Source organism: Botrytis byssoidea (assembly GCF_014898295.1).
Source record: "Botrytis byssoidea strain MUCL 94 chromosome Unknown BBYS_008, whole genome shotgun sequence".
In the NCBI taxonomy this organism is placed as follows: Eukaryota; Fungi; Ascomycota; class Leotiomycetes; order Helotiales; family Sclerotiniaceae; genus Botrytis; species Botrytis byssoidea.
In genome coordinates, this window is record NW_024065849.1 from 1766797 (window position 1) to 1790455 (window position 23659).

The 23659-nt window shown below is 42.1% G+C and overlaps 9 protein-coding genes across 9 annotated transcripts; 7 read left to right on the forward strand and 2 right to left on the reverse strand.

Annotated features, from left to right (window-relative positions):
• Positions 1-2909: 2909 nt before the first annotated feature.
• On the forward strand, positions 2910-8650 carry EAE97_005138 (uncharacterized protein; the record flags this gene model as incomplete). The annotated part of the gene is made up of 3 exons (XM_038875650.1): positions 2910-3205; positions 3265-8564; positions 8619-8650. The coding sequence occupies 3 exons, from the start codon at positions 2910-2912 to the stop codon at positions 8648-8650; spliced, it is 5628 nt and encodes a 1875-aa protein (XP_038734007.1).
• Positions 8651-10380: 1730 nt separating this feature from the next.
• EAE97_005139 (uncharacterized protein) lies at positions 10381-11157 on the forward strand (the record flags this gene model as incomplete). The annotated part of the gene is made up of 1 exon (XM_038875651.1): positions 10381-11157. The coding sequence occupies one exon, from the start codon at positions 10381-10383 to the stop codon at positions 11155-11157; it is 777 nt and encodes a 258-aa protein (XP_038734008.1).
• Positions 11158-11704: 547 nt separating this feature from the next.
• On the forward strand, positions 11705-12070 carry EAE97_005140 (uncharacterized protein; the record flags this gene model as incomplete). The annotated part of the gene is made up of 1 exon (XM_038875652.1): positions 11705-12070. One exon carries the CDS (start codon positions 11705-11707, stop codon positions 12068-12070), a length of 366 nt encoding a protein of 121 aa, XP_038734009.1.
• Positions 12071-12557: 487 nt separating this feature from the next.
• On the forward strand, positions 12558-13052 carry EAE97_005141 (uncharacterized protein; the record flags this gene model as incomplete). Its single annotated transcript, XM_038875653.1, has 1 exon — positions 12558-13052. The coding sequence occupies one exon, from the start codon at positions 12558-12560 to the stop codon at positions 13050-13052; it is 495 nt and encodes a 164-aa protein (XP_038734010.1).
• A 587-nt stretch (positions 13053-13639) lies between these two features.
• Positions 13640-14329, forward strand: EAE97_005142 (uncharacterized protein; the record flags this gene model as incomplete). The annotated part of the gene is made up of 1 exon (XM_038875654.1): positions 13640-14329. The coding sequence occupies one exon, from the start codon at positions 13640-13642 to the stop codon at positions 14327-14329; it is 690 nt and encodes a 229-aa protein (XP_038734011.1).
• A 47-nt stretch (positions 14330-14376) lies between these two features.
• Positions 14377-15360, reverse strand: EAE97_005143 (uncharacterized protein; the record flags this gene model as incomplete). Its single annotated transcript, XM_038875655.1, has 1 exon — positions 14377-15360. The coding sequence occupies one exon, from the start codon at positions 15358-15360 to the stop codon at positions 14377-14379; it is 984 nt and encodes a 327-aa protein (XP_038734012.1).
• Positions 15361-15742: 382 nt separating this feature from the next.
• Positions 15743-18084, forward strand: EAE97_005144 (uncharacterized protein; the record flags this gene model as incomplete). The annotated part of the gene is made up of 4 exons (XM_038875656.1): positions 15743-16147; positions 16200-16706; positions 16763-17140; positions 17198-18084. The coding sequence occupies 4 exons, from the start codon at positions 15743-15745 to the stop codon at positions 17309-17311; spliced, it is 1404 nt and encodes a 467-aa protein (XP_038734013.1). The 3' UTR covers positions 17312-18084.
• Positions 18085-18752: 668 nt separating this feature from the next.
• EAE97_005145 (uncharacterized protein) lies at positions 18753-19369 on the forward strand. The gene is made up of 3 exons (XM_038875657.1): positions 18753-18948; positions 19009-19070; positions 19137-19369. Exons 1-3 carry the CDS (start codon positions 18850-18852, stop codon positions 19330-19332), a joined length of 357 nt encoding a protein of 118 aa, XP_038734014.1. The 5' UTR covers positions 18753-18849; the 3' UTR covers positions 19333-19369.
• Positions 19370-20239: 870 nt separating this feature from the next.
• EAE97_005146 (uncharacterized protein) lies at positions 20240-22812 on the reverse strand (the record flags this gene model as incomplete). The annotated part of the gene is made up of 3 exons (XM_038875658.1): positions 20240-21997; positions 22090-22156; positions 22226-22812. The coding sequence occupies 3 exons, from the start codon at positions 22810-22812 to the stop codon at positions 20240-20242; spliced, it is 2412 nt and encodes an 803-aa protein (XP_038734015.1).
• Between the last annotated feature and the right edge of the window lie 847 nt (positions 22813-23659).

A 23659-nucleotide genomic window follows, 5' to 3' on the forward strand; every position in this document is an offset into this window, starting at 1 on the left:
GCTAGCTACACAGAGTATATGAAGGAAAATTGGAGAGTCCATACACAACTTAATTGCCACTCGAGAGCCATTGCATTCAATGCATAGAGAGAGGAAAGAGTACCTGCCTCGAGCCTGCCTGAGCCTGCCTAGGTAGTTGGACCCTTTTAATCGTTCGTTATACATATCACGATTCACGATGGACCATTGAGGCTTCACCATTCGCCATCCACCATTCATCATCCACCGTCCACCACCCTTCCGATCCAATTGTATTCTCTCAATATCATCATCAACGAATCCATACCTACCCTATGGTCCATATCTCGTCCCTGTCCAAGTACGAGTGTGTTAAAACAGCGACAATCTTCAAATTTATTTTAAGAAATCCACACATACTAAGGAGCTTCTTAGTTTTCCATAGTCGAAGTCTATCGAAGACTACATCGTAACTAATTGCCCATCGTGAGACATTTGAGAATTTAGACCTAATGCGTGCAGCTTTATCGTCAAATATGATTTAACACGACCTTGCGATCTAACACATTTTGGCACTTCGTTTATAGATCAATCACTCAAAGTGTTCCCAAAGTTGCCCATAGCTTTGTGAATCTTTACTCTCTATATCTATCTATCTATCCATCTACCTACCGACACAGTCCATCTCATCCTACCTAGGTGCGCTCGACGTGCTTTGCTTCGATCATCATACATCACGGGAGGTATGGACATACAAGCGCCGAGTCCTCTTTCACACACATCACAGTGATTATGCAGTTGGAAAATATGTGAAGGGGATACAATCCCTCCGCAGGCTGTTGATAAATTATTCATCTGCCTACCAGGAGGACTGCACAATTGGGTATCCATTTAGTAACAAGCATCTACTGATTTCGAAAGTCAAAGAATGATGTTTGAAAAAAATAGGGGGCATATCGTTGTATATACCTAATAGATGACTATAAATTTAACCTTGTCCATTAATCAATCAAGCAATCAATCGATCCATATTATTTTTGCCTGGATCTATTAACGATACTCGGAGTCAGTTGTTTGAAGATCTACCCACATTTGACTTACCCCTTGGCTTACTCACTGAGCAATGGAACTGCTGGAAGGAAATTTTGGGCGGACGTCGCGTCTCTAGAACTTCCTCGGAACGATCCCCCCCTCAAGCCCCACTATATGTGTGTTGAGTTGTTGACGGGCGTCAAAAGTAAAAATACCGGTAGAAGGAAGAATGGAGGCGGAAGAAGCCTTGAAAGGTACTTGGGAGGGGGGATCTCGAGGGGAGGGGATGGGATGGGTGTATAGTACTTGAGTACGATGTATGTATGTATTTATATTGTATGCGTGCACCTTAATATATATAATAAAAGCAGTCAATTTTGCGAGAGGAGAAAGGAGTAAATCAAAAGTCAAGAGCAGTACCGGTATGTGTATGTGTATGTGTATGTGTGAGAGAGAGAGAAAGAGAGCGTGTGTCAGTTATCGATACATAACATGATACACTGGTATCACATAAAAAATATATAAGATCCGACATTGGATATTGTGATACAGTATTAAACCTGACTTTTCTGTACTTCGTAAAAGATGTCAATGGACGAGATGGGTTGGTGCTTGTGATGCCCATTTACCTCGTACTTGATCGCTTTCTCTGATGCAATCAGTACCTAGGAGCCTTCATAATGTGTGGATCAGTTGGTCTATCTATCATCCATCGCCATCCCATTCATTCCCTTGAAATTCCCCATCACTTCCTCTTCACGTCTATTCGACTCCTATCATGCCAAGCGTGCCAATCAGTGGGGAATGTTCGAAGCGATGAAGAAGGCTTTTCATCATAGCATTGTGTGAGAATACCGGTAGCTTGAGATGAGTACGAAGTATGATGATTCGATTGAGTCCTTTGTAAGCATTTGTTATTCATTGGTGGCTGTGTATGATCTTTGATTATCCAGTATACGGGTATGTTGATTTGTTCCTCAATGATCATCCGCTTGATTTCTCGTGTTGATTGAATAATATAAAAAAATCTAGGAACGAGGTGGTGGCGTGTAGTTTTTTTTTTCTATGGAGCACGTTCGCGTTCGGGGGATTTCTGAATGTTTAAGTCTCCTTCTTTTCTTTTGCTCCAAGTCTTGTTCTTATTATTGGATCTTCCACATAACCTTATGTGGTGAGCTGTCTGAGGCGGGATTTAAGCTCTTTAGCAAGTTTAAATTGCCGTCCTGCTTTCGCCCTCTCTCCTGACTACTCTATATGACTATATGAGCACTATGCACTACTTACTATATGCTCCGTCCGTATTTCTTCATGGCGCAACTTCCCTGCTGATAAAAACCCTGGTCGTTCCTCCTTAAAATAGTTCACACACGAGAAATGTTAAACCCCAAGTAATGATTACGGTAGACCATAACAACATCTAAACTCCAAAATCCCAAAATATTCATCTACCCTGTAAACATTACCTACCTAGTAAGTCAGCCAAATCATCTTCTCGTACCTAGCCAAAATATTTCCCTTTACTTGCTGCTTGTAGGAAAAGGAAAGTCCATTGTTTTTGGGTAAAAAGAAGGGATTCACAACTTTTCCCCCCTTCCACTTCAACTCTAACATCAATAACATATTCATTTCTTTTCTTTTGAATTGCTTCCTTGAACCTCTTTTTTTTGCAACTTTGCAATACATTCGCTTTCATCCGGTGCTCATAATTCACTCGCTATTTAGTCCGGTTTTAATAGAGTCTTTCGTTCTCTTCAAGAAGTTGAACCTGACTTACCCCTTCGCTGACCCAATATTTACTCCCAAACACGGTCCGATTTATCAAGATCGATAATACTTCTTACTCGAGATTTTCCAGAGGATCGATTATACATTGACGCCAAAACATAAAAGTGAAGGGTTTCGACCCAAATCCATCCATCATGGCTCTCAATAATCCAAGTAGCGGAGCTCACTCGCAGCCATCCCTTCCTGCCTTGCCAGCCCATTTACAATCAGATACACATTTAACCGCACATCTTGCAAGTCGATTTCATGTTTCATTACCAACGGCAGATCTGTCCTCTCATGCCTTAATATCCCTCAACACGTATTCTTCTTCGACAAAAGGTCCAGATGGAGGTAAAGAAGGGAGTGCAATGGGGGGCGCCGAGGGCATGGCCGACAAGGCCTACACAAGACTTGGGGCCAGAACTGAGAACCAAGCCGTAGTATTCTTGTAAGTGGAAGATGTTATATTCATGACTCTCCAAAACATGTTGCTAATTGGACAAATAGAGGAGAATCGGGATCCGGTAAAACCACCGTTCGTTCTCATTTGCTTTCTGCTTTACTGAGCAAATCCGGCACACCTCTTTCCACCAAATTATCTCTGTCCGCATACGTCTTTGATACTCTCACATCCACCAAAACAGCTACCACCCCAACCGCTTCGAAAGCAGGTCTGTTCTTCGAGCTTCAATATGATACAGCATCAACAGTCAACCCAACCTTGATTGGTGGAAAGGTTCTCGACCACAGATTAGAGAGAAGTAGAGTAGCGGCTGTACCGACCGGGGAGAGGAATTTTCATGTGTTGTATTACCTTTTAGCTGGCACCAGTGCCGCTGAGAAGGCACATTTGGGATTAGATTCATCCGCAGACCACGGAGGCGCTGGTAATCGACTTTCTACTGGAGGCCAAAAGAGATGGCGATACCTTGGTCATCCAACGCAACTCAAAGTGGGTATCAACGATGCGGAAGGGTTTCAGCTGTTCAAGACAGCATTGAGAAAGTTGGAGTTCCCAAGAAGTGAGATCGCCGAAATTTGCCAGATTTTGGCTAGTATTCTTCACATTGGTCAACTCGAGTTCGAAACAGCGGAAAATACAGCAGCAATGGGCGACGACAGTGGTGGCTATTCACACGAAGGTGGTCAACAATATACGGCTGTGAAAAATAAGGATGTTCTCTCTATCATTGCAGCATTTTTGGGTGTTGGAGCGACTGATTTGCAAACTACTCTTGGATACAAAACCAAAATTTTGCACAGAGAAAGAGTGACGGTCATGCTCGATCCTAAGGGTGCTAAGAGCAATGCAGACGAACTAGCAAGGACTCTATACTCGTTACTCGTAGCATATGTTATCGAAAGCATCAATCAGAGAGTATGCGCGCCAGAAGAGTCGGTTGGAAACACCATTTCCATTGTCGATTTCCCGGGGTTTGCTCAACAGCCTGCCACCGACTCAACTCTCGATCAACTTCTGAACAATGCTGCAACTGAAGCACTTTATAACTTTACCTTGCAAAGCTTTTTCGAATCAAAAGCCGATATGCTCGAAACTGAAGAAGTAACTGTTGCAGCTACCAGCTACTTTGACAACTCTGATGCCGTCAGGGGTCTTCTCAAGCATGGTAACGGTCTTTTAAGCATCCTTGACGATCAAACCAAGCGTCATAAGACAGACGTACAATTACTAGAAAGCTTGAGAAAACGTTTCGAGGGCAAAAACCCAGCAATAACCGTCGGGAGTGCAACTGCCAAGCTCCCGGGAAGTAACTTTGCTACTCACAATGCTTCTGCTGCATTTACAGTGAAGCATTTTGCTGGAGAAGTAGAATATCCTGTTGCGGGCTTGGTGGAAGAAAATGGAGAAGTCATCTCGGGAGATCTGATGAACTTGATTCGTGACACGAAGAGCGACTTTGTAGGCCAGCTCTTTGGTCAAGAAGCTCTTCAACGTATGGTTCATCCACAAGAGAAGTCAACTATCATGCAAGCTCAAGTTAGCTCGAAGCCTCTAAGACAACCAAGTGTCATGCGCCGAAAGGGAGATCGACCAAGTCGTTTCGGTGGCTCAAAGATTGCAGCCGACTCGGTAGAAGACATCTCTGAAACCATCGATTCTGGAAGTAAAGCTAGAAAAGGTCTCAATATTGACCAAGGTGCTGCTGCACAGTACCTGTCATCCTTGGACAATATCTTCAAAGCTCTCAACTCACAAAACACGAACCCATACTTTGTATTCTGTCTTAAGCCCAACGACCGTCGCATAGCAAATCAATTCGATAGCAAATGTGTACGGATGCAACTTCAAACCTTCGGTATTGCTGAAATCAGTCAACGGTTACGAAATGCCGACTTTAGCATCTTCATTCCTTTCGGAGAGTTCCTCGGACTTGCAGACACCGAAACAATCTTAGTTGGAAGTGAGCGAGAAAAGGCTGAAAATGTGATTGAAGAGAAAAGATGGCCATCTAACGAGGCTAGAGTTGGAAGCACCGGAATATTCCTTAGTGAGAGGTGTTGGGCGGAAATTGCGAAACTGAATGAACGTGGTTTCGTCGCAGGACGTTACCCATTACCATCTGATGATGGTGGTGAGGCCAGACTCACACCAGGCGGTGAAAACTATGGAGCCTCAAAAGAACGTCTTTTGGGTCCTGGGGCCGCTCTACTCACACCATCCCCTGGAGCGTTCTATGGAGACAAGAAATCTGGTTACTTTGGTAGCCAAGACGATGCACGCTCTGATGCTGGTGCTTCAGCTCTTGGCCAAGGTGATATGTTCCGCAATTTAGACACCAAAGAGCAATTGGCTGAGAAGGGAAATGAAAAGACCATGGTTGAGGTAGAGGAAGTTAGAGACAGCCCGAGTCGTAAGAGATGGGTAGCAATGGTGTACTTGATGACTTGGCTCATTCCTGATTTCTTGATACGAATGATCGGTCGCATGCCTCGAAAAGACGTTCGGTTGGCTTGGAGAGAAAAGCTTGCGATCAATATGATGATTTGGTGGGCTTGTCTCTTCTCCGCTTTCTTCGTCGTGATCTTTCCAAAATTGATTTGTCCAACTCAACACGTGTTTAGTGCTGCTGAGTTGTCATCGTACGATGGAAAAAGCGACGATGCCTATGTTGCCATTAGAGGAACGGTTTTTGACCTTTCAAGTTTTTCAACTCGTCATTACCCGTCGATTATACCCCAAAAGAGTATCTTGAAGTACGCTGGTATTGATGCTACTGGCCTATTTCCGATTCAAGTCTCGGCTCTCTGTCAAGGAACCACAGGCTCTATCGATCCTTCAGTGCAACTTGATTATACTTCTTCTAATGTCACTGGTTCTGCCTCGACAGTCAGTAGCACAGATGCCAATGCTGCATATCATGACTTCCGTGCCTTCAAGAATGATTCCCGTCCCGATTGGTTCATAGAGCAAATGATCATGCTTAAAGAGTCCGGTTATTACAAGGGTCACATTGGTTATACGGCGTCGTATGTTAAAACGCTTGCTTCGAAATTGGACTCGATCGGCATCATTGATGGTAAAGTCTATGACCTTACCAAGTACATTTCTGGGGGCCGTAAAATCATTGTTCCTGAGGGTGAAACTGCATCCTCGGATGTTAGTGTCGACTTCATGTCACCCTTAGTCGTGGACTTGTTTCAACAAAAATCTGGAAAGGACGTCACGAAATACTGGAATGCTCTTGCCATTAGTGACGAGATGCGGTCTAGAATGAAGATTTGTCTCGATAATCTTTTCTATGTTGCAGATGTTGATACTAGAAACTCTATCAAGTGTCAATTTGCTGAGTACTTGATTTTGGCCATCACGATTATTCTTAGTTCTGTCATCGTCTTCAAGTTTTTCGCGGCTCTTCAATTCGGTGGCAAAAACGTCCCCGAAAATCTAGATAAGTTCGTCATCTGTCAAGTGCCTGTCTATACAGAAGACGAGGACTCTCTTCGACGTGCTATCGACTCCATCGCCAGAATGAAGTATGACGACAAGCGTAAACTCTTGGTTGTCATTTGTGATGGCATGATTATTGGTCAAGGTAACGACAGGCCTACTCCACGTATTGTTTTGGATATTCTTGGAGTATCAGAAACTGTTGATCCTGAACCCCTGAGCTTTGAGTCTTTGGGAGAAGGAATGAAACAGCACAATATGGGCAAATGTTATTCCGGTCTTTACGAGGTCCAAGGTCATATCGTTCCTTTCTTGGTCGTCGTGAAAGTTGGCAAGCCTTCTGAAGTTTCTAAACCAGGAAACAGAGGAAAGCGTGATTCTCAAATGGTCATGATGCGATTCTTGAACCGTGTTCACTACAATGCGCCGATGAGCCCTCTCGAGCTTGAAATGTATCATCAAATTCGCAATATCATTGGTGTCAATCCGACATTTTATGAATTTATGTTACAAATTGATGCCGATACGGTCGTTGCAGCGGACTCTGCCTCACGAATGGTTTCAGCATTCTTGGACGATACTAAATTACTCGGTGTTTGTGGAGAGACGGCATTAACGAACTCCAAATCTTCATTCGTCACTATGATTCAAGTTTATGAGTACTTCATCTCTCACAATCTGGCTAAAGCGTTCGAAAGTTTGTTTGGTAGTGTCACTTGTCTGCCAGGTTGTTTCACAATGTATCGTGTTCGAGCTGCAGAATCCGGAAAGCCTCTATTCGTCAGTCGCGAAGTTGTGGAAGCCTATGCCAATATTCGAGTCGATACACTTCACATGAAGAACTTGCTACATCTGGGAGAAGATCGTTACTTAACCACACTTCTCATGAAACATCATGCCAAGTACAAGACCAAGTACATCAGTACCGCTCACGCTTGGACTATTGCTCCTGACTCCTGGGCTGTCTTCCTTTCTCAACGTCGTCGCTGGATTAACTCAACAGTACACAACCTTGCTGAACTCGTGCCTATGTCCGAACTTTGTGGTTTCTGCTGCTTCAGTATGCGTTTCGTTGTCATGATTGATTTGATCTCCACATTGGTTCAACCGGTCACTGTTGCATATATCGTCTATCTCATCGTCCTCGTTATTGAATCGCCAAGTTTTGTTCCTATCACGGCTTTCATTCTACTTGCTGCGATCTATGGTTTGCAAGCAATTATCTTCATCGTACGACGCAAATGGGAAATGATTGGATGGATGATTCTTTATATCCTTGCCATTCCTGTGTACTCCTTGTGTCTTCCATTGTATAGTTTCTGGCATATGGATGATTTCTCCTGGGGTAACACTCGTGTTGTTACCGGAGAGTCAGGTAAACAGATTGTCATCACTGATGAAGGAGTGTTTGATCCCGCATCTATTCCACACAAGAAATGGGAAGATTATCAAGCCGAGCTTTGGGAAGCTCAAACCCAGCAAGATGACGATGGAAGATCTGTAATTTCAGGATATTCCTATGGCACTAAGTATCAACATAATGTCTCGGAATACGCCATTCCCGCGTCTCGTTCAATGTCCCAGTATAATGGTTATGGTATCGACTCCAAGAATGGCAATCCATATCAATCCCGTCTCTCATTGGCTCCATCAGAAATGGGAATGGGGACACCAGGAAATCGTGCTAGTCAATTCAGCGGAAGTCAATATTTCGGTCAACAAGAAATGGAAATGTCCAATTTGGCAGGTTTGCCAAGTGATGACTCTATCTTACAAGAGATTAGAGATATTCTCAGAACAGCTGATTTGATGACAATTACGAAAAAGAGTATCAAGATGGAGTTAGAGAAGAGATTTGGTGTTTCACTTGATGCTAGAAGAGCTTATATTAATTCTGGTATGTTATTATTTATTCCCAATTCAGATTCTACGTCAACTAACTTTTAAATAGCAACTGAAGCACTTCTTTCTGGTCAACTATGAGGGAAATGAATGGAGAGAGATTTATATTTGAATTACATGCATATAAAACGGAGTCGTCATTGTCAATCTTTCGACGATTTGAATAATTTTCTTACTGGGGTTTGAAAAAATTTGAGGGAATCAATGGGGGTAGGATTGGGTTTTGAAGCATTGGAGCGATCTGAATTGTATGGATGTGAGAAATGGTTGTAGTGAAGAAGGAAAGGAAAACTTGGTTACATTACATCACCGGATTTTATTTGAGCTTGAAAGTTGATTTCAAGATGGGCAGAATGGAATGCAATGAGGCGTAATTAGGGTTTTGCAGATTTCATCTCTGAATAAGATTAATAACATTTTTTCTGCTTAGGTTTTTGGTTCTTAATTGTGTGATCGTGAAGTCCGATATGTATAGATCACGGTGGTGAGAGACAGAGTTACAATTGAGGGGGCCGGGTGGATGCGAGTAATGTTTTAGAGCCAATGAGAAAACCATTGGGGTGATGTTTTTACGCAGGAAGAGTCTTTGGATGTCATGCACTAGGTTTTTATTAAAACGAAAGTGATCGGAAAGAATCGAGATGGTTAGCCTATCATCCTAAGGGAAAGAGAGGATATCTTGAGCTAACATTTTGATTTCTGGAATGGTTGTTGTTGGGAGACTGGAAAACTTTTGGGGTATTGAGTGAGTATGCGGTAGTAGAGGAGGTTATGATGAAACTACTACTGCGGGAAATGGCTTAAAGCGCTAGATTGCTGTGGGAAGATGAGTCGATTTGGTGGATGTATACTGACGGACTTTTGTGTTGTTGGGGAGTTTGTCAATGAGGAAATAGGAAATGGGAAATGGGTGTTTGAGATTTGGTGATGCATAGATGTCGGGATGGTTGTGGATAGAGTGGTAGGCGGTAATTGGTAAGTGGTAAGCTGAGTCCTGCGTTGTGGGGATGGTGGGAATGGTGGGTTGCGTAGGTATGGAGGGGAAGTTTATAGGAGTTGATGGGTAAGCATGTTATGCAGGGAGATCTTGTGCGTGTTTTTGGAGATTTGTTGATGGACTTTTCTATTCGCGGATTGCATGAGTCACTTGATTTTGCTTTGGTGAATAGAATTGAATGTTTTGGAACCGTTGTGTGGAATTCTTGATGCTCATGAAGGAAGAATGTTGTGTTTGGTTTGGTTGTTGATAGAGAGAGAGTGTAAGGGATATATATCCTTGGTTAGAAGTTATAAGTTAGAAGCTAGGTAAATGATAAGATGAAGGGATTGTTTCGGGTAAAGAAGGGTAGGGCCGATGGTTTAGATAGATACTTGGAGAGAGTGGTAGAGAGAGCGAAGAGTGGAGGAGTTGGTTTGGAAAGAGGGATTGTGGTCTCCACGATGATTCAAATTTTGCAAAATTTTGCATATATATATGGCTGCAGGCACTTCTAACTCATGGCTGTTAGTCATTCCGAGGATGGAGTGTTTTTGAAATTGCTCATTGTTTGCTCTTTGAAGATTCTGAAAACTTTCTGTTTGGTACCTCGCTAATATCAACAGTCACTTTGACAGTGGTTGCTTGCCGTGCAATATAGAATGCAAACTTCGTGCATTTTGAAATATATATTGTGTTAAGTAAGGTAACCATTTTGATATTTCAACATCATGATTCTCACCTAGGCTAAGGAATATCTTTCGAACCCAGATAATTGTTTATTCTTACCATTTTTTACCGAGTTCGAACTCGGCAAAAATTCATCACTAAAATCATGCCATCACTATTTAATCGAACCCCAGTCGAACTTCGACAAAAAACGGAAATCGATCTGCTCAGGAGGAAAGTCACTGCGTTAGAGAAGGAAGTCTCGGCAGAGAAGAAGAATGTAGCTAGTTATGTGAAGTCCGAAAAGGATACTCTTGCAGCCTGGCGGAAATACGTGGAGAATCTATTCAGGGGTCTGAGAGAGGATTATGCGAATCTACAAGAGAGTTTAGAACAGAAGGAAGCAAGTTATAGGAATAAAATGGGATTGGCTAGGCATGAAAGAGATGGAGTTGAAAATAGTGGGATTGGTAGAGATGATAATCGGGATTTGAATGGCTATGGAGCTCAGAGGAATGAGTACAGCAGAGATGATAATCGAGGCGAAAGTAGTTCCGGTGTGCGGAGAAATCGTGGGGGCCAGACAGGAGGTGTCAAAAGTTCTCAGGCAAAGGAGGAGGGAGTTCGTGGAAGTCGGGGATCAAAGTATGGTGGCGGAGCAAATGGCCAAGGAGCTGGGAATTATTTGGTGGGACAAGAGGATCAGGGAAGCCGGGACTATCAATCAAGCCAGAAAGCCGATTGGGATCAAGAGGATCAAACAGGAAAGGTTGAGTCTGAGGCTCAAGGAGACCAGGGCTTTGGGAATGGAGGAGTCAAAGATGTTTCATCAAATAAAGGCTGGGGAGGTGGGGGAGATGATGGGGGAGATGAAGAAAAGAAAGAAGAACAGGCGGCTGGGGCGACGGAAAATGAGTGGGGGCAATTTAGTGGAAATTCATAGAGGTAAAATTTTGGATGATGTTTGGTAGGAAAACTTTGTAATTTCGTAGCGAATTGATCAATTATGTAAGCTAAGCTCTAGATATTGCCCACAAGTGATTCTTAATATAAATTGAAATGACCAGACTTGATTTGTGGAATAGATACTTGTTATCTAAAGGTAGCTTATGCAATAAAATTTCATAATTCGACAAATGATTTGACTAGACTGGCCACAGATTGATAGAATGACTCGTGAACTATTTAGTATTAAACACCTTGCATATGAAATGGAAAGCAGATTATCAGTTGCTGTGTAAACACTCCATGAATGATTCACAAACAAACTCGAAAGATAAGTCGTAAGGGTTGTTTGGATAGTGACTATAGTCTGCCAATTTGTGACATATCAATGCTGATTAGATAGTATTACAATCATCATGACTTGAACCAGCAAACTTTGAAACGATGGTAATATATATCACGAGTAGAGGAGACCAACCAAAATTTCACGAACGTAGTGAGCTCCTCCATAAAAGACTCGAGTAAATACAACAAAAGAAGACAAAATGGGAATATTCTCAAGCTCAAAGTCCTCTTACAATCACTCGCCACAATACTCTAAATCCTCAAGTAGCTGCAGAATTCCCGCAAATCCTCAGACGAGAATCGCTCCCAAAATGTCATACGAACAACTCAAAAGAAAGATCTTGTATCTCGAGGATGAAATTCATAAATTGGAGGGACAATTGGATGCATCTGATTTGCGTAGTAGAATGTGGTGGACAGATATAGAGAATTATTATAACGGCATGAAGAAAGATTCGGAGGAGTTCCAGAGGAAGGTTGATCAGAGACAAGTGAGATTTAGGAATGCAATGAGGAAAGCTCAGGATCGGGAAAGAGCTATCAGGAAGTATGAAGAAGGAACGTAGGAGTGGCGAGAAGAGATCGAGGCTACTTGTGCTTAGTGAAGGGAAGATGGGCGTGAAAGTTCGGGTGGATGATGCAATTTTGTTTTAGCGAATCGATGATTCATGAAGCCAAAATAATAATTGGAAGATTTCGAGACCTTGATAGAAACACCGTTTGAAGCCTTAAGAGACCCATTATATGATGTGATGTAGTCTTATTATACTTTCTGAATTTAACCGCAAGACCCCCCTCTCCGACATTCTTTTATACTACCATTAGTGATACCTTATGTGTTGGCGAACACTGTTGAAAGAAGCAGCCACGAATTTCACATCGTCATGATATCTCACAATGCAGTCATATGCATCTGGATGCTGTTAATATGCAAACGAACAAAGACCATATAATGAAGATAAAATCATTGTGGCATAGTTATCTTTTCAGAACCAGCACAGCAGAGAACTCGGCACACGATCCCAATCAGAAACACCACCCCTAATAAGTAAAATGGGAGACCGCAGATACTACCAACATCATTACCTTCAAAGGGAGAGAGAACAAGCAAGATATGATCTACCAACATTTCACCGTCTTTCGCCCATTACACCTCCCCCAGGTCTTTTCACCGAGATGGAAAAAGCAGCAGAAGGTACCAAAACAGCGCGTGAGAAATATTTTCACTGTATCAATAAAGCAGAGGAAGACCTTATGAAGTATTTGAAATCCAGATGTGTACTTCCGGTACCAATGGGTCGTCTCGGAAGCTTTTGGGAAGTAGCAGAGAGGAGCAAGAAAGAGGCTAGAAAGGCAAGAGAAGATTATTATAGATTGTACAAAGATGGGGAGAAGATGAGAGAGAAGCTGCAGAAAGATATGCTTGGATTTTTGGTGAAGGAGTTGAATTCTTTGAGTGCGGTTGTTGAGAGATTGCAGGACGAGAGTATGGTGAGGAGAATTAGGGAGGAATATACAGGGGAACACGTAGGTCTGGTACGCAGATAATGGGATATTTTGCTTCTAAAACTGGAAAGCTGAGAGGGTATCTGGACTGAAACGTCACCGAGGGTAGACTTAAATCATTACGTATATGGATATTAAAATTGGATTGATCCCATCTCTTTCACTGATGACTCGAAATTTGTTTGCTTTCGGAGTGTTGTGACAAGTCAAGTGAGGTGTGTTGAAAAGTATTGAGATAAATGAGTAGCTAATTAGAAATTGACAATTTACCTGATGAAGGATGGCAATGCCATCTTCCAAAAGGAGAGTACATGATAGCGTCAGTAAACCAGAGAAGGAATGACAGTCACTAACGAATCGTGAAACGAAAGATATATCAACTATGACTGGTAGATATTTGGTAAGAAAAATTTCAATAAGGCCAACATCTCTGGCTCTATGATTGTTTCTCCGTTGGTATAATATCGGTGAGAAGCTATGAGTGAAATAGAAATATTTATATAGCGAAATTTAACTGGTGAAGCCCAAGATATAAAAGACAGGCAATGACTGCTCTAGAATGATGTTCGATCATTCAATCACTCCGAAGAGAGAAGAAAACAACGAGCATAATAAGTACAATCCATCCAATGCCCAAATCAACGATATCCAACCCCGAGTGGTGGGAGCAAAGACAATGCTGCGATGGGTCAAAATTCTACTACAACATCGCAACAAACGAAAGAACAAAACTAAATCCTACCCGTGGTCCACTTCCTCCGGGCTGGCTGGAATTTGAAGATCAGGGAGAGATTCTAGCCCGCCAATTCCGCACTGGAATCATTGCAAAAAAAGACCCACGATGCTACCGACCAGACCAAGAGAGACGAGCGGCTGCAACAATTCATGAATGGACTACGCACTTAGCAAGTCCTTTATATAGCCAACCCACCGCTCACAGCGTCTTGAGAATTATCTGGAGAGATGTGGAAATGCATCTTCCTGGATTCCGAGTAGATTTAGAGCAATATGAAAAGTTGAGAATGAAGGCTACCTTCAATGCTGAGCTTGTTCAAAATTTGGATGATAATCTTCAAGCTATTGAAACTTGGCGTGCCATGGCCGAAATACAAGTAGAGAAGTTGGAAAAGAATGCTGCAGCTTCGGGGAGGAATATCAATGTGGAAGGATTGAGAAGAAACTTCGATGCTTTTGGAAAAGCTGTTGATGCTGCAACACAAGAAATGATTGAAGGGTGGTTGACAACAGAGCACAACATGTATCTGTTAAAATTATTGGAAGTTTTCTTTAGTTCGTTGAGAAGGCCAACATGGGGATAGTTGAATTATGTAGATGCCATACTCCCTTCACGATGTATTTTATTAGTCTAGAAAATCTTACTCAAAACCCTCTTCACCTGTTCTGGTTGACTCTGAGTCTTGTTCTTCAATGCTGGAGCATTTTGCTTGAAGCGCATAGGTCCATTAGCATCCTTCTTCTGCTTCTTTGCCTCCACGTTTTCATCCTTTGTGACCTCGGCGTCGTCGCCATCCTTCCTCTTCTTTGCAGCCTTCTTAGCTTCCATTCCCTCTTGTATCTTCGCGCGTTCAACGTTTTGTACATATTCCTTATTCTCCTTCGTCGTCTTGCTGATTTCAGCTCTCATTCTGCTGTTTCTTTCCGCATTTTCTGCCGCAATCTGTTCCGTCAAATTGTTCCATTTGAAACCCTTCAAATAGAGAAGATTCCACACATCGTCATGATAATAGTTTCCTTTTTTGCCTCCAATTGTTTTCGCATTCAATAATTCGCACACTTTCTTGGCGTCCGCTTTATTCACAAATTCTACCCACCCGTCCACAAATGATCGTTTCTTATTTCCTCCATTGCGAACTCGTCTTGTGTGCGAAGCTGGATCTTCAGGTGTCATGAATATGCGATTAATGTCACCGTATGGTTCAAGGAGTGATCTTAATTTTGTTGGTTTCATAAAAGGTGGTATTCTGGAAAGATAGACAACGCCGGATTTTTTGATAGCAGCAGCACTTGCGACAAGATTCTTCTTCGTGAGAGGCCTTGAGATTCCTGGCAATTCCAATTCTTTCGAGGTATTCTTTGGTTTCGATTTCGCATCTGATTTCGATTCGATCTCTTTTGAAGCTTCCTCGATTATATCATCCTTAGATTCTTGTTCTTCTTGATCGCTATTCTGATCAATGTCTTCGTCGTCGCTTTGATCGTCATCAACTTTTCTCCTCTTTAAACTTCTGCTACCCTTTTTGAGATCCTCTGCTTCCGAATTATATCCTTGACTCTCATCTCCGTCACTCTCCTCCAGATCTAGGAAATCGTTGTGATTTCTCGTCGCCATTCCTTCGATTGACCGATTGACTGATTGATTGATCGATTGACTTATTGCTTGGTTGGTTGGTCGAGTAGCTTGATTGATGAATTGGAAGAAATTCGGATTGTAAAGAATTATAAATTTTGACCAGGATCACTTATCAATTTTTTTGGGTGGTGTATTCACCAAAAGTTTAAAATTTTAGCGGCTTGGAAACTGTCGGAACCCCTGTTACATCCTGTCATGATATTGACGCATAGCGATACCGGTAAGTGGGCGTCACTGATAGCTTTGATTGACTCTCTTTATCCCACCACCCCCACTAGAATTAAATCTGCAACATAAGAAGAGTGTCATTGTGATTGTTGCTTGGAATTTCATACAATTAAGAATACACAAAGTTTGCAAAATGTCTGTCGAAACAATCACTACCATTTCTCCCATCACCAACAAGCCTGTCTTGACCAGAACTGGAATCTCTGCAGAAGATTTACAGCAATTGCCCGTCACTGCCACTGAAGCATTCTTGAAGTATCGTAAGACTTCATTGAAAGAACGTCAAGATATCGTCAAGAAAGCTCTTAAGCTCTTGAACGATAAGCAAGATGAATTGGCAAAGGAATTAACAGAACAGATGGGTCGGCCCATTGCGTATACTGCGAAAGAAGTTACCACAGCTGTGAAGAGAGGCGAATACCTTTTGAAGATTAGTGAGGATGCATTGAAAGACACAGATGGAGAGGCAGAGAAAGGTTTCAAGAGATTCATCAGAAAGGTGCCAGTCGGACCATGTCTCATCCTCTTTGCATGGAACGTAAGTGTTGTTTTCCGCGCCTTCATTTCTCTGGCTAACTTGTTGTTTTCAGTACCCCTATCTTATTCTCGTCAACTCTCTGATACCTGCCCTTCTCGCCGGTAACTCGGTTATTCTCAAGCCATCTCCGCAGACGCCTACAATTGTTGAACACATGGCATCCATCTTTTCTGAAGCTGGCCTTCCAGATAATGTCATCCAATACTTCCATTGCGGCTCCCCCCTCATTATCGAATCTATTGTTAGAGATCCAAAGGTAGCTCTCGTGTGCTTCACTGGATCTGTAGCTGGTGGTTTAGCTACAGCTAAGGCAGCAGCAGATAGAATCGTGAATGTTGGACTGGAACTTGGTGGCAAAGATCCCGCATACGTAAGAGGTGATGTTGATGTAGCATGGGCAGCTGAGGAGATCGTCGATGGAGCTGTTTTCAACTCGGGTCAAAGTTGTTGCAGCTTGGAAAGAATCTATGTTGATGAGAAGATCCATGATGAATTTATTGAGGCGTTGCAGAATGTCTTGAAGAACTACAAATTAGGTGATCCTTTCAATAAGGAAACGGTAAGTACCTCACACACAATTATCGCCGGCTAAATACTTACTACTTGCTTATGCAGCATGTCGGCCCTGTCGTCTCAAAGAGGTCAAAGGAAACGATCGAGGCACATATCAAGGATGCATTAGATAAGGGTGCCAAGGATCTCACGCCCGAGAATGAAACCTTCAAGTCTCCTCCTTCAGAAGGCAACTACGTTAAGCCTACGTTGCTTGGTAATGTCGATCATAGTATGACTGTGATGACTGAGGAGACATTCGGTCCAGTCATACCCGTGATGAAGGTAAAGAATGATGAGGAAGCTATCAAACTCATGAATGACAGTGAGTTTGGCTTGACCGCCTCAATTTGGACAAAAGACACGGCAAAAGCAGCCGAATTAGCTGAAGACGTAGAGGCTGGAACTGTCTTTGTGAACAGATGTGATTATCCCAGCCCTGTAAGTCACCTTTACCCTTTAACGATGTACATGAACATGGCTCACAATTATTGATAGGACCTTGCATGGACTGGATGGAAAAATTCCGGAAGGGGTGTCACTCTAAGTAAATTTGGCTTTGAACAATTCGTCAAGCTGAAGAGTTACCACTTGAAGGATTACCCTAAATAAGGGCTTTTAAGTATTACTTCTACACATGTGTGCTTGTAGTACAGAACTCTCGAACGACTTTTGAGTTTTTTAACACCAGAAATCAGAGCCACAAATCGATAAGTTCTAGTCAAAAAGGAGCATTCGAGTAGAAATAAGCGATTGAAGGATTCATATAGACGAATGACGAATATACCTTATCTCTTTCCACGGCGCTGAAATTATTTTTTGATGATCAGGTTCTACACATGTCGAATGTCGTTCTGGCATTGATGGGCCATGGCGCTTCTACGCCATTGGTACACAGATATCAATTTTTAGCCAAGCAATATGCACATTTTATTAGTGATACAATCTCGAAGAATTCTTGTGTCAAGTCAAAAGATTTGGATTGATGTTGATCCATTTTCTAAGGTAACGCAAGGGAGCCATTTAATTGGACAAGACAATTGAAAAATGGGTGAAGATTACCTAGTATTAAGCCTTACTGCAAAATAATTGGAAGGGGAAATTCTTCTGAAGAGTTAATCACATGATCAACCCTTTCTATTTCCTATCTTCCTGTTGTGCTCCCTCGCTCCCTCACATTTCCACGCTTTTCCCTTATCCCGGGTATGTTCTTGGGCGACATTCCGTGCTTCCTTGATTTGAATCTGTACATCATAACTATTGAAGGGGAATTTATGCAATTCATCAATTTCCTTCAAGTCAATATAGTCATGTTGATAAATGGAGGACAATTTCATTCTCTTGTTGATTTATTGCTACTTTGAATATTGTATGGTTCCACTGAGTCGATTTGTTCGTCTACTTATTACCAGGTATCTAGTAGTCCTTTTGACATTTAACGTATTCAGCTCGTTAACCCCCCCTTTGATAGATTTAGTAGAAAAGAAGCGATGCATTTTGTTCATCAACATTCCAGAAGGGCCTCATCTGATAAGGGAGTAATGAAGGGAACTTCTCATTTCCTTCAAGTTTTGGAGTAAGGAATCCGCCACGTTACGTCGCCGGATTGCCGTTACTTTGAGGCGTACCAAAGAATGGGAATTCTGATGCACCCGAAGTAGTACGCATTGTAGTACTGACTCTGTGTAATTTCTCATATGATAGTATCGTTGCCCTTGACAGCAAACTGGCAATCTATATTCATAAATTTATCTCCCTCTCTTTAATCTGTTTTCTCATATATCTTGTTCAATCATCGCCAGTCTTAATTATTCGAGGCATTGGCAGACAGCTCTTCAGCAATTCTTCTTCTTCTACTTCTTTCATAGTCAGCAACATATCTATATCAACAATCATTCTTTCATTCATTTATTTTCTTGTGTCATTAATTACAGTCATTCCTCAATCACGCGTCTTCCAATATCCTGCATATTCATCGTTTCAGAAAAGCGCGTCTGCCTTACATTTTCATACCCGTTCTCAATCTTCAATATAAAATCACGAGGACATTCAATCACCAATATAAGAATAACTTATCGTCATAAATCGCAAAATATATATTTATATACGCACATACTTCCATATCAATCTCTATTCAATCATTTATCAATATGTCCTGCATACAACTCAAAGCTACACTCTTAAAGTTCAGCAACAAGTGTGCTGAAACCCTTGGAATGAAATCAAAAACTCCTAAACCTTTATCTATAGTAAGTATCTAGTCATTTCCTAGAACTCTGTGCTGTACATCTCTGACATGACCATCACAGAGTGCACCCTTCAACTTTCAAGAAGGCCCAGCGGTAAATCTCCCCGGTTATTCCGAGGATGAGTAAGTTAGCCTTCCCACTTCTCAAATCTCTTTCGATACCTTCAAATCCTAATAACATATCAACAGAATATCACTCATGAAAGAAAAAGCTATTGCGTCAACAGCCGTCGTTTCCGATAATCACTATGCGAACTTAAATCGATGTTACGATTCAGATATCTCGGAATCACACTCGAGAACGGGATCTCATGGGTGTGGGATTGGGAGGAGTGTGGTCTACCATGCGAGGAGAGCTAGTAAAGGGTGTATGTATGGGAATTGAGATGGATGGGTGGTGATGCAGATTGATTGGTTGGCTGGGGCTACTTGTATGATTATGGATTGGTGTACGATAGGTATTGGGTGGGTGGGATGGTTACGGTTGTTGGTTTGGGGTTATATGGACTGGATGGGTGGGAGGGAGTTGGAGTATTGTTATATCGTCGATATTATTATGGGATGGGGTTATTGGCGGTACGGAAGGGGATACTTGTGATCACACAATTGATTATATTGACAAATTGGGGACAGGTGGTAATGGAAACGGAAATAGATGGTCGCATGGTGTCTTTAAACAAATTGATAGAAAGAAGGGGAGACGAAAACAATAAACTAATTTTTGCATCCTCATCATCTTGAGATAGTCTCTTAAAAAGTCAATAGTTCTATTCTTAATCCAAGTAATGCAGGAGCGCGGACCTCTTAAGTGTTTGTGATTCCATGCGTGTTTGGGAAATCATTGTTAGTTTTTCTGATATGCTAGATCTATCTATGTATTAATTTGATTACCCCTACCTCTTAATCTCTAATAGAGTCATTACGGAATCAAAATATCTATCTATCTAAAGAAAATGATGAAGAAAAAAGGTGTTCCTCAAAACTATCCTCGGAAAATGTTATCACCAAAAGCCGAGCAGATTAACCACATCAAGTAGGTATCTCGGTAGTGCTGGCTCGAAAAACTCCTCGTCAACTCATGAAATCATTATCTATATCAAGCCCTTCCTTCCTTTCTTCCATCTTTCATTTCATAAATCTAATGCCTTGCAAAAACTTCTAAAAATCCATCCACATCCAACGCAAACTAAAGCAGGATATCATATCATTGAAATTTAGAAGAAAGCACCAGATCCAAAGAAATAATCCTAAAAAAGAAGAGAGAGAAAAAACAATGAAGGTAAACTTCTGGCTTATAAGTCTTCTTCATCAGGCTCCCATGTACCGTCGGCGCTTTCTCCCGAAATACTCTTTTTGAGAGAAGATTTTCTGGTAACGGGTGCTTTGAGGCTGGGGGTTGAGGTAGATGAGGAAGGCTTGGGGGTGTTGGACTTGGAAGTAGCTCTTGTGGCGGAAACTTTGGGGGTTGCAGTCTTTGGAGCGGAAGTTCTAGTGGTAGCAGTTCTGGGAGCAGTAGCTTTGGGTACAGCAGACTTGGGTCCGACAGTTTTGGCAGTAGCGGCTCTGGAGTTCCTAGCTCTTGGGACGCCAGCTGGTTTGATAAGATTAGGTGTTCCAACTGTAGGGCTGGTAGCTATGGGACCAGCGACACTGGGAATAGCAATCTTTGGCTTCCTGGTCCTTGGAGTAGGAGTTTTGCGAGTAATTGTTTTGGGTGTGGTTGGATTGGCAGTGGCTGCTTTAGAAATAGCGGTCTTTCGGGTAGCTTTTGGTTTTGGTTTTGGTTTCTGACCTGGCTGCCAATCTTCATCTTTGTCGTCTCTTGCATCCATCTTTTTGTTGATGGGAATGAGGTTCTCCATATCAGGCTCCTGGCTTGTAAATGGCGTTTCAAGGATTTCTTCACTTGCATGTACGGGTGCGGATGCGGCTGCAGTAGGGAGATTAGGTCGGTGAGTAATGCCTTGAGATTGGACTTCGATAGTGTTGTGAAGATTCATATTGAGTGGGATAGAGGCGGCATGTGCGGGGAAAGAGTGAGCATAGTTATGCATGACCCGCTCGGTCCAAGATTTAGTATATCCTTGATCGTAGTCGGAGATAGGACGTGAAGGGTTGCTCAAGGTATTCGTTCCGCCACTTCCTCTTGTACCAATTTCTCTTGGAGTCGGAGCTGACAAGGTGTTATGTCCCAAAGAGCTTGCTGCAGTATTGATTGTGTTGTTTATACCAGGTGCAGAAGTGTATCCCGAAGGAGCTGCCATGCTGCTCAAATTGTTACATCCGATAGTCCCAGAGTTATACCCAGAAGGACCTGGTGCGGTGTTTGCAACGTTCCTTGCATTGGGACCGAAATTGTGTGCTGAAGGTTGTGACGTATCATTAATGGAAATCATTGGTGCATTCATAGGAGCAGCGCTTGAAACAGCTCCAGAACTGTATTTCAGAGCGCCTCGTGTATTATTGGCGACAGCTGTTGAGGTATTGGTGGGCAAAACTGTTGAAGCGGCTCCGAAATTATATTCAGAGGGACCAGCAGCATTGTTGGCGATACTGGCAGTAAAGTTGTATTCTGGAGCAGGAGCACTGTTTACACCAACAGAGCTAGAATTGTATCCCCAAGAACCAAGAGCCCCAGTTATAGTACTCATTTGACCGAATCCAGAATTAAACCCGGAAGGACCAGGAGCATCAATCGTAGCACTCATTCCGCCAATAACTTCAGTACCAACGAGACTCCCTCCAACAATCACACTCGTTCCACCCATCTGAACGTCTTCATTATCTTTGGACTTGGCTAGGCTTTCTTGCTGGAGAAGCCATAAATGATCCTGAGAAATTCTCTCCGCAACATCTTGTCGTGGTTTTGGAGGAGGTTTTCGACTACGTCCTATAGGACCTTTTCGATACCAGTTCGTCATAGCACCTGATTTTCTTGATGAACCTAATCTCTTTTCAGGTACAAGATCGGGGTTAAAGTAATTTGCACGGTAGGTAGCATCGTAGCTTCGGAGGGCTTTCTGAATTTCTCTACGATCTAATGAGGCCATCTGGAAGTTGGGTGTCAGTATCTATCTTGTTACAATTCATGGGTAGGGATTGAGGAAGGATGAAAAGAGATCTTTGAACATGAAAGACTTACTTGTTCTTCATCATTAATATCGAAACCTTGATGTGTCCATTCTGGTATTGCTGGACCTTCTCCAGCTCTGTTCAAATGTATATGTTAGTTTCGAAGAGTAGTAGAATTTGAACATAGAAGTAAAAGTTTAGAATACCTCACAGCAGAATCAAAGCTCTGCTCTCTTCCATCGAAGAATTTATGCTCAAAATAATTACAAGGAATATGTTCAAGGGGGTCTTCTTTCGTTCTCTTGTGATTGAAATTAAGCTTTGTAAAGATGAAATCCTCATCATTGATTGTAGAACCTTTGATCGGACCAAGGAGTTCGGATTCCAATAGTTTCATATTGCGCCCAATACTTTTGAGTTGATTCTCAGATATTGGCGGGATCTCAATATCGTGATAGTCGGGCCAAGGAATATCATCCATAAAATTATCTCCAGACATACCTGCGAGATTCACATCTGGCATCCTGTTGCGCATGCTCTGTTCCTTTTTCATATAGAGGTCATGATCCGAGGGAAAATTAAGAGTGAAGGGAGGTTGATTGTTCCGATATTTTGAGATTGCGAAACAGAATGTGAGGTATTGAGGTCCAGCGTCTTTGGCTGGGGATGGCCAGCGTTGGAAGCGCTCATCTCCCAGGTACATTGGTTCGCACATTAAGTAAGGAGAGTATGCCATGGTGAGAGCTGTCGATAAATTAGATAAGAAAGTTTGGATGTTGGGTAATTGAGTCATAGAACTAACTCACCATGGGTTTCGAATAAAGGTTCTGGGGTTGTAGAATTTGCTACAACTTTGTTTGGATGAAGAGGAAAAGTCAGCTTTGAAGTTCGAGGTTAGATATAAAGTACTGGGAAGGCGGTGAAGTTGATTAGGGTGAAGGTGAAGAGGACTGTGTGGTAGAAATGATTATCGAGTAGTGAGTAAGAAATTGTTGGATGATTGTATGAATCTGTTGAAATGATGCAGTAGCCGGAGTTCAGCTGAGATAGAAAAAGTTAAAGTCTCTCCTAAGAACAAAAAATGTAGACTGTTCTCAGAATATGGCTCGATGACATGAAGAGATGATGTTGTCCAACAACATAATTCGAAAATTGATTCCAAGAACCAACTTAACTGCAGCAAAATGTAGGGTGGTTGAGAAGATGAGATGTGGATATTCTCAAAACAACATGAGGAGAACAAGGAAATAGATGGCTTTAAAGTGGTTCTTCAAGTTGTTCTCAACATCATCTCATCAGGAAGAGGACAAGTATTAGATTTCTGAATGGCAGAAACATACAATAGTTTATATTATTCAGTGACCAACTGGGTTCAAAATGCTTCCAAAGACAAGACTTGGGGCTGTTCTCTAAGAGACTTTTTGAGAATTTGAGAAGCAGCCTTCTTTTGAGAATAAAAGAAATTGATTGTCGATGGAGAAGGATTGGAGAAGAACCCAAGAACTAGAAAACCTCTTAGACAGAACTATCACAGACAGTTCTTGAATCTCAATCCAAAGACAATCTCATGTCTTTTTGCTTCCTCAAGAATTGTAGTATGATAGCTCAGACAAGAACCAGATAGTAGATGTGAAAATGTT